Source organism: Amyelois transitella, chromosome 12 (assembly GCF_032362555.1).
Source record: "Amyelois transitella isolate CPQ chromosome 12, ilAmyTran1.1, whole genome shotgun sequence".
In the NCBI taxonomy this organism is placed as follows: Eukaryota; Metazoa; Arthropoda; class Insecta; order Lepidoptera; family Pyralidae; genus Amyelois; species Amyelois transitella.
In genome coordinates this window covers 10,499,216-10,513,813 of record NC_083515.1, presented here as the reverse complement: position 1 = coordinate 10,513,813, position 14,598 = coordinate 10,499,216, and the positions used below count along the sequence as shown (strand labels likewise).

At 35.6% G+C, this 14,598-nt stretch overlaps 1 protein-coding gene across 1 annotated transcript in view; it reads left to right on the top strand.

Moving 5' to 3' along the window:
* Nucleotides 1–56: 56 nt before the first annotated feature.
* The window catches only part of LOC106132873 (myosin heavy chain, non-muscle), an 89,352-nt gene continuing 74,810 nt past the window's right edge, over nt 57–14,598 (top strand). Inside the window, exon 1 of the mRNA XM_060947005.1 lies at nt 57–839. Coding sequence (XP_060802988.1) covers nt 495–839 — 345 coding nt within the window. The 5' untranslated portion in view covers nt 57–494. The remainder of the gene's footprint in view (nt 840–14,598) is intronic.

Genomic DNA, 14,598 nt, shown 5'->3' with positions numbered 1-14,598 from the left:
ATAGATTTAATCTATTTATAACGGTCTCTGCTTGAATATACCAAGTGAAAACAAACTTGTGCTTACCGACAAGAGGTATCCGCGGGTTACAATATTTCAATTTTGTTAATTTAAAATCCATTGTTTATTTTGTTATATTGTGTTGTGAATATAAATAGTAAAAGTAGAATAGGATATTAAACTATCTTTATAAGCGTGAACTTTGAAAAGTCATCCGAATTTCACCTAAACTCGTCGTGAATTCGGGCGTCGACGACCGGTCCCTATCCCTCCTACCGTAACCGTCGCTGTTCTGTCAGCCGCAATATCGTCATTTTGTACGTATCATCGCCGTGCGCGGACACGGCAAACGCGTGGTAAAAGCAATCAGAGGTGATACTTTGAAACTAAGTGTTGTGAGGTGTAGTGCCGGTCGCTCTGACCGTTTAATGTGGTATCCAGTGCCGGTATTAGGTTATCGTAAGTCGGGCCGCGCGGCGTGATTGGGCGGCGCGATGGTGGACATGGATAGGAACGACCCGGAACTCCGGTACCTGTCGGTAGATAGGAACAGCTTCAACGACCCGGCTACTCAAGCGGAATGGACCCAGAAGCGGTTGGTGTGGGTTCCCCACGAGACCCAGGGGTTTGTGGCAGCGGGTATCAAGGTGGATAGGGGAGATGAAGTGGAGGTTGAGATAGCAGAGTCAGGAAAGCGCATGATGGTCGCAATAGATGATATCCAAAAGATGAATCCGCCCAAGTTTGATAAAGTGGAAGACATGGCAGAGCTCACTTGTCTGAATGAAGCATCTGTGCTGCACAACATCAAGGACAGATACTACTCTGGGCTCATTTATGTAAGTAATTAAATTATTTGTATTTTCTTTTTTTTCACTAAAATATGCTACCACAAAGTACACAATAAAATTAATCACTAAGTGTTGTGTATGTTTTCTTAAATAAAAAAATTAAAAGGATGTGAGCTAGAGCCATACCATAATGCAGAACAATAATACCAATATATTTCATCCTAAATCATTCTCTAGCCAAAAAAAAACTTCCACTATGTTTTTTTTTGACGAAACCTTAAATATTTCAAAATACTTTTCCTAACACTTCTACCTGAAAAATTTTAATTTCATTTTCTTTGTTAATCATCAAATTGTTAAAGTTGTTAAGTCCACAGAGTAACAACTGTTTTGTAGGCACAAGACAAAAATGTTAAGGTTATGATGATTCATCGCTGGACAAACATTAAGTCATGCCGGAGCTATCTTTTATTTTGAACATTTTCAACAGAAATTGCTTGTATGGAGATACAAGCAATGTTCTTCTTTAGTAGAATTATCACTTGTTGATAATAGTAAGATACATAGTGGCTCTAGATTAATATAATACGTCTTTTGTATGTTTGGAATGAAAATATATAGAAATTTTATTCACAAATAAAAGTTGAAAAATATGAAGACTTTATTTTTTGACTTTTATTTGCAAGATGTTTTATAATGCATCAAAATGTTGTTTGCGAATGTGGTTGGTACAAAATAAATGGAATAAAGGCTGTGTTTGTACACATTTTATAAAGTAAATCATTACAATAAGATTGGATGAAATAACTCAAAATCAATATTTTATTTAGAAAAGGACCTTTGCATGCAATTAAAAAAACGGTTCATTTCCTGAAAGGTAGGCAGAGACTTCATCATTCCACTTGCCGCAATCCTTGCATCATGCATCATCCTTTCACTTCATCTGCTTCACACATCCATAAAGCATCAATCCATCCATCAACCCATAAAGAAAACATAAATTTTGCTTAGGATGAGCCTAAAACCAATGTACATAATATATATAAAAATGATAGAAGCAAAAGGCTTTTTAAACTATAATTTACATTTCTTTTTTTGGATATAACTATTTATGTATTGCCATATACAGAGCCAATGAATAAGCTGTGAGGTTCCTGGCACCAATACAATTAAGAATAGGACCACTTCATCTCTTTCCCATGGATGTCGTAGAAGGCGACTAAAGGATAGGCTTACAAACTTGGGATTCCTTTTTTAGGCGATGGGCTAGCAACCTGTCAGTATTTGGATCTCAATTCTATCATTAAGCCACACAGCTGAATATGTCCTATCAATCTTTTCAAGGCTGTTAGCTCTGTCTACCCCGCAAGGGATATAGATGTGACCATATGTATATATGTATGAATAAGCATCAGTGTTTTTGGATACTTACACTAGACTACAGAGAAAAGATTTGTATTTTTGTATGTCTGTAATGTATAAATACAAAAACTACATGACTGTTTTCTTGAAATTCGGCACAGATTTAGAATAGACAGTTTATTTTTTTTTAAATGAAGTTCATGTTGGACATTAAATGTGATGTATCACCTAATAAGTAAAAACAAACGTAGGGCAAAGATTGCCAATTCGAACAGTCTTATATGGCATAGAATGGTATATTAATCTTCACGAATGACCAGTGGACAGACGGATAATTAAATCATTTTCGACGTTATGTAGCATATGGCATTAAATTGTTGCTTATAATGTCACTTCAATCCCTTGACCCACTTTGGCTACTCCCTTCTATGGAGTTTTATAGCTTTCGTGGGGAAAACATGTTATTTTTACCAAGGCATATAGTAAAATTATGTTCTCAAGATTTCAAAAGTTCTGAACAAGTTCTAATTTTCACTAATAACATTTTAGCCAAAATAATGTTTTATTTGTTTGTTTTTGATGTTAATGATAAAAAGAGAGACTATTTTGGGATTACCTTCATTTTGTACATTTATTTTATTTCATTAGAAAAACATTAAAAAGCTGACTTAAACCATACTTTATATAATTACTATTTTCTGCTCAACAATTATGTTACTTACGAAATAAAAATATGCCATACTGCCCACATACACTCTTGCCATTTCAAGCTATCACAACTGCCATCTTATCAGTTTACGTTCCCTCGATCAACAAACACTGATTATGGCTTGCAAATGCAATATTTCCAAGTTTTACTACACATGTTACTTTTTTATAGCAATTACGCAATATCTTATCCATACTGGAAATAATTACTGAAAGGTATATGTTTTCTATAGCATTACCTCTGAGGCGCAAGCCTAGATCAGGCCGAAGGTCGCTGAAAAAATCATGAGTGACTTGTCCACACTGAGCGCCCTTCCTAAGGGCGCAAATTGAACCTTTATAAGTATCATTAACTCGGCTTTTCATATTTACGGGTACCGCTTTCCGAGTATATAATTTGAGGGATTTTTAAGGCATGAGGGAATAGGCATTATTTGACCTAGCGTACACCACCTTAGGCCTCATCTTGCTTACCACCAGACATATTGAGGTCAAATACACACAAATCTACAATCGCCACCGATATTAACATTGTCAGTGGCATCCTACAGATCTTTCAGTGAAAAGGTGGTAGGACACACAGAACAGTAAGTGTAAGTTTAAGAGATACCACTTCGGAGCTAAAGCCCCGTCTTGCCTCCGCTACCTTTTTACGATAACCTCATATTACTCCATCACTCTCCCATGGATGTCGTAAAAGGCGACTTAGGGGTTGGCTTATAAACTTGGGATTCTTCTTTAGGCGATGGGCTAGCAACCTGTCACTATTTGAATCTTAATTTTATCTTAAAGCCAAATAGCTGATCGTGGCCTATCAGTCTTTTCAAGACTGTTGGCTCTGTCTACCCCGCGAGGGATATAGACGTGATTACTTCTATTCTAAAATGTCGAAAATTACACGCCAAACTCATGTTAGATGACTATACATCATATGTATTTGCATCAAAGTCGTCGCCATGGGCAATAATGGTACTCGCGCCTTTGTTATTCAAATTAAGGATTTCACGCACCATTTACTATGCGAACATTGATTAATAGATAGCACCAAAGCAGGGCATTTATATGTGGTAGTGCGTTCAAAACACATTGTTCCCTGTGGACTACTTGTTTTGAAAAGTCGTGACGGGAAACAATGGCTTTCAAAATTTTGTCACAAGTTTCATAATACTGCGATAGTAGGTGGGTAACTTGGTATTACTTCGAAAACCTGTTGCCGTTCACGGTTTTTGGGTGTACCTACCTAAAAGTTTATATCAAAAATTGAGATTCCTTGTAAAGTTACATTGTTAGATCATGTCTGTCGATTTGAGTGAGAATTTGGTCGAAGGTGGTGGATTTTGCAGATTCGTGAGTAGCATCTGTAATATCATGAAGTCGAAAAGGAAATAGTTGATTATTTCCATTATTGACATCACAATTATTTACGCTAAGTAAACCATTGTCATCATCACTCTTTTCGCCAGTTTGTCTGTGTCAGCCAGTGACTCAAAAACGCCCTTTTTGAATTTAAGTACATCTTAAATCACTATCTCTTCGTCTAAGATATCTCTAATCTACGAGTTCACTTCGCAATACAGTCTGTCATTTGACCAACACCATAACCACTAATAGATAACACGACCCCACCTTGCCACGTTCGTAAAACAAGCTTTTAAAAAGCAACATTATGTTCCCTTGACATGACTCACACTTTAACAAAACGATCCGGAACTTGGCGTCCCGTTTCGCAACCATTGTTCAAGTTAGCGAATACGTACCAGCGTAATAGTACAAAAGAACTTGATAAACTTTCTCAGACGTCGATATTCTTAGATGTGTCGGCACGCGCTAATAGGGTATCGGTCTCGAGTCTAGCTTGCTATTTTGTGTAGTCCTGGTGTTATAAAAAGATACAGTTCTGTATTATCTATACCAAAAAGCCGGTTTCTTCTGAATTACTCGCATTTGCTTAATCATAAGGCCTTCTTGACTCGATCTTTGTAGTTTAATTTTGTGTTTACAAGTAATTTTTGCAATATCTTATGGATCACACTTCAAATTGTAGTATCAGACGGTTTGGGATTAAAACTGTCACCTCTTCCTAGATTTATACTATATTTGGTCGTGACTTTAATTATGTGAGTCATAACATATGTACTTAATATAATAAGATAAAGACTATCGTGTGACAACAAATTTTCATCGATCTAAAATACATATTTGTTTTGAGGACCTAGAATCCTCCCTTGGGGTATTCCATTGTATAAGTATGTAATTCAAACAATATTTTTTTTAAAGTAGGAATTTATCTATTTGATGGTGATAAAGTATCTTGCTAACTCTGTCTCTTATCTTTTTCTCTGTTTTAATAGCATCCAAATATTACAAATTTTATATGTTCCCCGTTTACTAAATGTAAGAAAAAGGAGAGGTGTAATGTCAAACGAATCTGGAACGCTTTGATGGATGTAGTATTATGTTTTGCACTGTCGCAAACGCGCAAACGATTCGCAGGTTGTTGACCTCACGGATTAGCTGACGTATTTTTTTAGGTACGCCTCGCCTGCCTAATCTTTCGGTGTATTTATAACTGTCTAATTTTCGCATTAGTTAGAATTTGTAAGGTTTTAGTTTTTTAACGCCAACTATTTGGGCTTTCTGTGAGGTCAACGTGGTTTGGGATGTCAGAAATCTCTGTAGATTTTAGAATAGGTGTAGTAGCAGTTTCTTTTATTCATTAAGAGGGCATAAACCAGATGTTGCGTCTAAAGTTCGATAAACATAAACGTAGGCGTCCCGTAGCTTTCGAGGGTAATGCCGGGAGTGGAGTACAAAAATCGTCCATGTTAATTCAAACGTTTGGCTAAAGCGTTGTGCTCGAGATGAATGTCAAGGTGAGGCGCGCCGCCGCGCCGGCCGAAACGGCCGCAGCAGTCGTTGACCCCGGGCGCGGGCCGAGGGGAGGACGGCCCACGCGAATATGTTTTACGTGCGCCCAACCTCCACTAACGTTCTGTGCTCCTAGTACTTTTGGTTCAAGCTTACTGAAGAAAAAAACGTTGGAAACGTGCGTTAGGTTGTTGGGTTCAGATTTTAAAGTCCTGATTTTAAAGGAAGAGTTAGGTTGGTCCCCTCTTCTAAGATGAAACTTTTAAGAGAAACAAAAGTAACAAATAGCAACACTTAAACTTAAAATTGTTTAAAATTTCGTACAAAAGCTCATGTTCATCCCTCATACAAGTTCAGCTTCATCCCTCATACTTTGTACACACTCCTCATTTATCCAGCGGCCACAAAGAAAAACAACGATGTACTTTCTGTTTACGAAACGCTGCCAAGAGTAAAGGTTAAAATTACACGTATATCCGCTTGAGATGGTAATGGTATCTATCGTAAGTCACGTTTAATGTCGATAATTTCTGAACGGCAGTCGGACTCAGCCGAAAGTCTTGTAAACAGACTCATTCATAGTTCAATGTAGATGTTGTGTAGCGAAATCGCGCATAACGTTGTTGGAAATTAGACTAGATTTCTAGTAACACTCAGACATGCCAAAATGATGTCATCCTCATAACTCTAGTCCTTGTCGCGACCCCTGGGAGTTTATGTTTCGCAAATGGTCATGGTCATGATCCAAGATTCTCACTCTTGATTAGTGACCATTTGCATGCACTCGCGGAATAACAGTTAAATGTGGTAAAGTCGAGAGAATAGTTTTTTAAAAGCAGATCTTTATTTGGGTATTTCCATATGTGATTGTTCTATTCTATTCTCCTTCTGTTTTGAGATTTAAAGTCCACAAAATTTTGGTAATTGTAACATGACGGGACGGGAGATGAACTATGATAAAATTCACCTCTGTTTACCGTATTTACAAATACATTTCTAAACTATGATGTTTTCACTGTCTGCCTGTTGCGATTCTCCTGGGAGTGTTAGAACTGTTATGAAAATTTAATTTAAATCTACACGTCTAAAGGGATGTAGAAATAAATTTATATTAAACGATAAATTTAAGACAGAGCAGTTTTGTAATTATGTATAAACTCTTAAGAATATGTGAGGTAACTACGGCAGTCGTTTTTCCTAAAGAGACATTATTGTAGTTTAAAATTCCTACTGTCACTTCACCATAAATTCCAAACCCTATCTTTAAGGGTCAAGAATGAGATAACCTGAGTATTAATGTTTGTTAATGAGTTTCTGCTGACTTACAATGGCTTTTTTACGACGCCCATGTCTCGAATAAATCCTTATTTATCGTTTTCTTCATCCGTGGGAAGGATTATTATATGATTATTCAATGTGTGCCGTGTTAGAAAAAGATAGAATCAATCGCTTATATTGACGATCATACGTTGAGATTAATAAGTAATCAATGATTTCTAGAGCTAGTCTGTTTTACATGTCACAAGCTTTTCGTTCATGCCGTTATCCGTCATTTGAGAATCGTAAGATACATTAATAAAATATGTAATCAATCTACTTATTAATTGAAACTACTCTTGATTTGGTAAAATCTTCCGGCGTTAGTCATAGTTACACCTCCATCGCCTCGTTATACAGAACATGAAAGAAGGCTCCACAAAGATTCATTTTGGACAAAAATCTGTCTACACCCAATTTTGAAACAATATTTATGGAAAGAAGATTATTTACAATGCGCTTATTAATAGTAAGCTACGTTTATAATAAAATACCTAGTGTATGTGTGGCCCTATCAGTGTTGCGGTCAAGCAATGCACCAGCTAACAATGGTATCACCACCGTAATCATATTACGATGTACTTGGTTGATAACTGTAATGAAAACGATACGCATGTGGTGGCGATAGATTGAATTGGTCTCCTAACTAGATCTCTTTTGAAATGTATGATTTTTCACACTTTGTATTATAAATTGAAGGAAATGTTATCTAAGACCAATTTTATGTGTGGTCAGCATCGAACTAATGTTCCTTGCAATTCATTCTACTTGTATATAAATTTTTCCCAACTGATTTGAAAACTCGTAAGTTTTGGTCCTTTCTTAAATTGCAGAGAAAACTCAATTTAATTATTTAAATTTAGTTCGTCAAAAACAAAATTTAAAAATGAGGATTGCTCCAGAGTTTTACGTGTTCTGTCATCGATTTATGACAAAATTGAATTGATGGAATCCCTTTAAATAATTTCCAAAGTGCCTTCAACGATAAATTCATTAAGGATTGCGAGGTTTTGACTGAAACATCAGGTTTCACTTAATTATTGAACCGGAAGCAGGGTCAGGTCAAGTCAGACAGGGTTGTGTTTGTCTGGCTGAAGACTGCGAAGTAAGGCTCGATAAATTTCAGAGTCAAAGTCAAAGTCAAAGTCAAACGTTTATTTGCCAACTATGAGTCATAAATATAATACAGGTGGTATGTATAATTTAGCTCGTATCATAGCAACTCGGTGAGTATTGCAAATGTAGTCAATTACAATAATAATGACTGATAATTATTTTACTTATATAAAACAATTTTGATTTAATTTATTAATTTTAAAACTTTATACATTCAATAACAGTGTAGATTTAATTTATTAATAGTAAAAAAAAAAATAAAAAAAAAAAAATTTATATATTTAACAATTCCCATTATTCATTAAGATTAAATGTCTAATATAATCAACAATAATTTCAATTTCATTACATGCCAAGGTATTCTTTAATAGTATAGTAATTTTTTGAAAGAAGAAAGGACTTTAAGGCGTTTGAGAACTTTTTTAAATTATTTTCGGTTTTGACGAATGTTGGTAATTTATTGTATATTCTGACTGCCATGTGGTGCGGACTTGTACTTAGCGCTTTTATTCTAGATGCAGGCAGATAAAGTCTGCCTTTATGTCTAGTGTTAATATTGTGTGTGTCTTTTACTTTCTTAAAATAGTCTAAGTTTTGGTGAGTAAACATGCAGATGTCATATATGTATAGAGCCGGCAACGTAAGCAATTGATATTTTTGAAAATAAGGTTTACATGATTTACTGTTATCTATTTGAGCTATGATTCGGACACATTTTTTTTGCAATATAAATAGATCTCCGACATCCGCACTGTTTCCCCAGAGCATTATGCCATATTTGAGTTGAGAGTAAGCATATGCATAGTATGCGGATAGCGCTGCCTCTGTGCTGGTGCTCTGGACCAGCTCATACAGGGCGTACGTAAAGCTAGATAGTCTTGACCTAACTAACTCTACATGGGCCTTCCAATTATGGTGAGTATCTATCATTATGCCAAGTAATTTGAATGTGTCCACGCATTCTATTTTTTGATTACTAATATTTAAATTAATTTTTAAAGGTTTTTTTACGTAGGGTCTAAATTGAATAATTTTTGTTTTTAAATAGTTAACGTTGAGGTTATGTTTTTGAAGCCAGGCAGTCACTGTTTGAATTGTGTCATGTAATAATTCATTTGCTTCCTCAGAGTTGTCACATTTTATTAATATTGAAATGTCATCTGCGAAAAGTACAGGCAGGACTATGTCATTCTTTTTTATTATTTTTGGGAGAGAGCTGATTCATTACAGATAATATTTTTAGTACTAACTGTTACAGCCTTTTAGCGATATAGTCGTGCATTTCCTGTGTTCTAGGTCTGAAGTAAACGGGGTTTTAAGTACATTGTCGATTAATATTGAAACTTCAATTACAGACTACAATCAATTTAGTTCACGAAACAACTTATACATGAAAGGTACATCAAACACATCTGTCCAGAATTCGCATGATTGTTCTTAAAAGCATAACTATTTCACGTACGATTGTGAGTAGGAAACGCGACAGACTCTTTGTGGTCGAGACATATGCCTATTTGTCTCCCATTTGTATACCATCTGACAACCCTATCCGGCGCCCTTCCGCAGACACTCTCCCCCAGGGCGGGGTGGATGGAGGCAGACGGGGCCATGAAACTTTCAGACTCCGATAAATTGCAAACTCGACATGTGGGTGCCGCCGCCGGTAGGCTTACTTACAACAGGTGTGGAAATGGGCTGAGGTAATGGGTATGGGTGACTAGTTGACGTGAGTGCTGCTTGCAGTGTTATTGATCATCTTTCTTAGATTGTGTATTGTTGTGTTAGTAAATTTTTTAATGATCATTCACTTGGTTTTGAAGATTTCTTAAAATCAACATAATTTCTATTACAAATTAAACCTGGGGTTGATTCATAGTAAAGTCTTGGTTTTATTTCTAACAAATGAAAAACAGTCTTGATTATATGCGTCTTTTAGACCTGAGCTCACGTAATTATAAAATTACCAGTTTAGATTTTTTACTTCTCTGTTAGGTACCATTAACCGCAAATATTTAATTACAAACAAAGTAGATTCTTTCAAGCGAGAATTTTATTTAAGTCTTTATCTAACCAGACCGTTACTGTGATCATGAGAAATCGCATTGACGTATGGAGACCGAAAGAATATTTGTTTTGGCAGGGGAACAACCGTCTTAATGTGTTGTAACTTTATACTCAATACCAAATGTTGTATTCGGGCGTACGTGCAAGAAGTACATCTTACATACGTTAAGTACTTATACATATGTGTTGAACATTCTTTGTGCCGTATGTTTTCCGGCACTTTTGAAAAATTCCATTCCGAATCTTTCCATCTAAGGGATAGGCTTATGAACTTGGGATTCCTCTTGTAGCCGATTGGCTAGTATCAACCTGTCACTATTTGAATCTCAATTTCATCATAAAGCCTAGCTGAAAATGGCCTTTCGCTCTTTTCAAGAGACTGCAAGGCTCTGTATACGCAAGGGATATATACGTGACCGTAAAAAAGAGAAAAATCCCTTTCCTTTACATGGTGTTCGAACTAGTCTCAAATTTTCATCTTTCGTACATTATTTAATTTGCTATATCACAGCAAGTTCTTTAAATTCAGAGCTTTGATTAGAAAGTGGTGATATTCCATAGAACAAATTACAATTAGTTACACTACTCTTGACTGATATTTGAAATTTCTATTTAAATGCAGAAGAGACCTAGCATAATAGGTGTTAATATCATTTGTATTCTTTAGCTTTTATCGTTCGTCTGTAGTGGTACGCAGCATCCGCACTGCGGATTCTCAACCCTTCAGCCGGTCCAATGACCTGTCTGCAATCAATTTTTTAAGCCGCCTGGTTTACAAGCATTTTATTAGCTTCATCGCGTATTATTTCTTGCTTGCTGAAATGTAGAAAATTTGTTGCTCTTTAACTTTAGCGGAATGAACTCTGGATAAGTTACAGTTACAACCACATATCAATAATTAAATCTGACATTAGTTTCAGCGTGGTTCGATAACAAATCAGAGATATAACAAACATAGAACCTCAACATACGTTCTTCAAAATGTAACGTCTTTATCCTTAACGGGGTAAACTCTCTCTCTCCACTCTCCTCTCGAAGGCCTCGTAAAGCTGAATGGCTCAAGGAACCTCGAGCTATATTATATTCACGTGGACGTTGTATGGCACGATTATAGTGTCCCTTTATCAGCGTCTAACCCGAACTGGTTTGTCGATGATATCATCTTTAAACACAACACTCAAAGGAGGCTCGAATACCATGTTGCTATAGGTATACGTTTGATAGAATTTGTTTTTCCATTCTTAATTCTCCGAAATAGTTTTTGTTAGAAATGCTCTTCAGACTAAATCTGCTTCAGTTTATGGTGTTCACTCGATGGATAATATCATCAGTGTAAATCAATAATTGGTTAATATAGATTTTCAAGTTGTTTGACCATTACTTGTAGACGAATTTTACCTGTATGGTGTAAGTCATTATTGGTTGTCAGTAGGTACACAGATATCGTATATAGTATCATTACCATTTGGCTACCGGCGTCAGATCCATGACGAACGACGATACAAACTATTCCAGCTCGCCTTAAAACACGAACGCGTAAACGTAGTTTTATGCCTTTAGAATGGTCCAGAGTAAATATTATTTTCAGATACTGCTGATGTAATAGTAATTTTTGCTTTAGGTGTTTCGGCCAAGGCGACACGTCTTCACCTATTTTTGTTTTGTTTCTTTTTGTATTTCTATTTTTAATATCGACATGTCACGGTGGCTTCATTAGTAATTTCTCTAAGTTTAATGTGGCTGATGTTTGATTTCTTTTTGTTTTTGTTTCCAACGAACTTAAGAGATGGTTCTTTTGATTCGAATCGTTCAACATTTTCACGCTACGTAAGCATTCGTATCACCATTCTTCCGGATTACGTGAGCTCGGTGCATAAACAAATGATTTACTATTCTCAATGCATCCATCAGTACGTACATGTTAAGTGTATTCATGTAACCACTTCTTATCAAAAAAATATTATTTCTTGAAATAGATGATAAATCTATAAGTATAACCGAAATGATTTGCCCAAATTAGTATAATATTTCTGCTGGTAAAGTTGACTATTAGTCAGCTTTTTTGTGTTAACCAGTTAATGGTTTTTAGCAATTTTTTTTGTATACTTATACATATATTCTTTACTTTTATAATGTCACAGCAATAATCTTACTTATTTTCCCCCGGACATTCGATCAATTTAACACTGTCTAGACGGAAAATCGTAAACGGAAGCAATGGCTTCTAGCCCTTAAATATCAGCGTTTTCATTTCAACACAGGTACCTACTTAGTCACAGTAGCATAAATGATTTGGCTGTAAAGTATAATTTAAAATGTTGTTGATTAAATTGGACTAAACACATATTCTGTGCATTACCTAGCTGGCGTGAGAAGCGATTAAGAAACTCCTATCAAAGGTTACAAAGTCTAGCCAAGAACAGAACGCTGCCAGTCTCGGCAATGTGTAAGGACTCTTATCTAACTATGGCGCCTAGTCTGCTGTTGTATGTCTATCAATGTGGAAAAATACTGTACCAAGTTTTCGTTAAGTATCATTCTTTAGAAGGTTTTCTGCCGCCGTACTCATTTGATGTCTCTTAAAAGTTTTATGATTTGTTTGGTTTTTGTTAGATTTAACTTAATACATATCTTATAGATCACAAGAGACGATTTGCAGTTGAAATGTTTATTTATTTTCATCATCCCTTAACTCTGTATTACCCTTAACCTTTACTATTATATCCAGTAGGTATATATATTATTGATGAATAACTTAAATCCCCTAAAGTCGCAAAAGTTTCCACTAAATTCCAGAAAGAAGTTCTTCAATTACAATAAAACTCCCATCGAAGCTGATTCGAATAACTGTACAGATATAGCAAGGTTTAACACTTCACGTTGATTGCACAAGCCCGTCACTAGCCGACAAGAGTGTGCTTACTCGAATAAAGAATGCAATACTAAGGTGACACACATCAATAACATTTTTAAGAGTCCTAGAAACGGGCATCGATTGCGGTCCAAAGCCGTTTACAGTTAATCAATTCTGCGCCATCTGTAGTAGTCAGGTTTCCCAATGGCATATGCCGTCTAAAACTTAACCATATAAGGCTCGACATATGACCATACGGCCAGTAAAGTAGTTCTTCAAAACAAGCTGGTCAGCCGCGTTGCGAAATGTTGAAAAATGACAGTACGTGACTTCGGCACAAAAGACATACGAATTCGAGTACTGACGTTCAACGCCGTGTGAATCATCGAAATGATAGAAAAGTCGTGATCGTGATGGAACGTACAGTATTTGAAATTCTGAAAAATAACAATAATGTTAATGGAAAACGATGTCCATGTAACATACCAGTTACTACAGACATCATATTAGTTAATAGAGATTCTATTACTTGCTATTATATTTTAAAAATGTTGATGACGTCGTAGATTGAATTACAACGAAGTACAATAGATGATATCTACAGTCACGACGCGAACATTGAATAAAGCAAGTCTAATTTGGTTGCGGCCGCACCGATCATTCTTAATAACCTGTCACAGCATTTAAGCGAAGTATAAATTAGCTACTCGCTCAATAAAAAGGTTATAATTAACATCTTTGGAGAACATCAGTGGACAAAGACAAGTACTGATTATGCTAAAGTACACTTTTTGATCTTTGTTACTTGGATCAAGGGAATATGAACACTTTGCTGTTGATGATAAGGTTCTATACGAGCTTTATCAGTCAGGTCAAGAAGAACATGTGATGGCCAGTCTCCCGCATCGTCACATTTGCATGCAGCATTCGCAATGATGGTTGTTGTTCATGTGTCATTGACACACTCAGTGAAAGATTATCTTCACAGTATGTATGTCGGTATTGTCGATGTAATGTAATCTTTACGTGGTTGTATATTTCCATTTTAATTTTCTTATAGCATTGCATATTATAAACTTTAGTTTAGATAAATTTTTAATATTTTTTTATGTATTAATTTTTATTTATCGAGTCGTAAAATACAGTTTTTCTCTAGGTTAACACCTATTACTAATGACAGTTTACTAATAGTTTGAATTACATTAAGTTCCCTTTAATATTTTTCATAACGTTATTTTGAAAAGTGAATTCTCGCCTGTCTTACCTATCCCTAGTACGCTCAAATCTAAATTGATCTTAAAATCATAGCTGTCTTAATTTGTCTTATTAATGTTCTTTTGCGTAGTGACTTTATAAACTAGAAAATAATAACTTACAGATACGTTCACGATCACTCAGGTTAAATTACAGTCAGACTGGACTACATAAAAGGTAATGCCTGCTTATTACGTTACTGACCGACTTTTAAAACTTGTTGATATCGCAGATCTGAGAATTGTTGAATAAATCATCGACTTA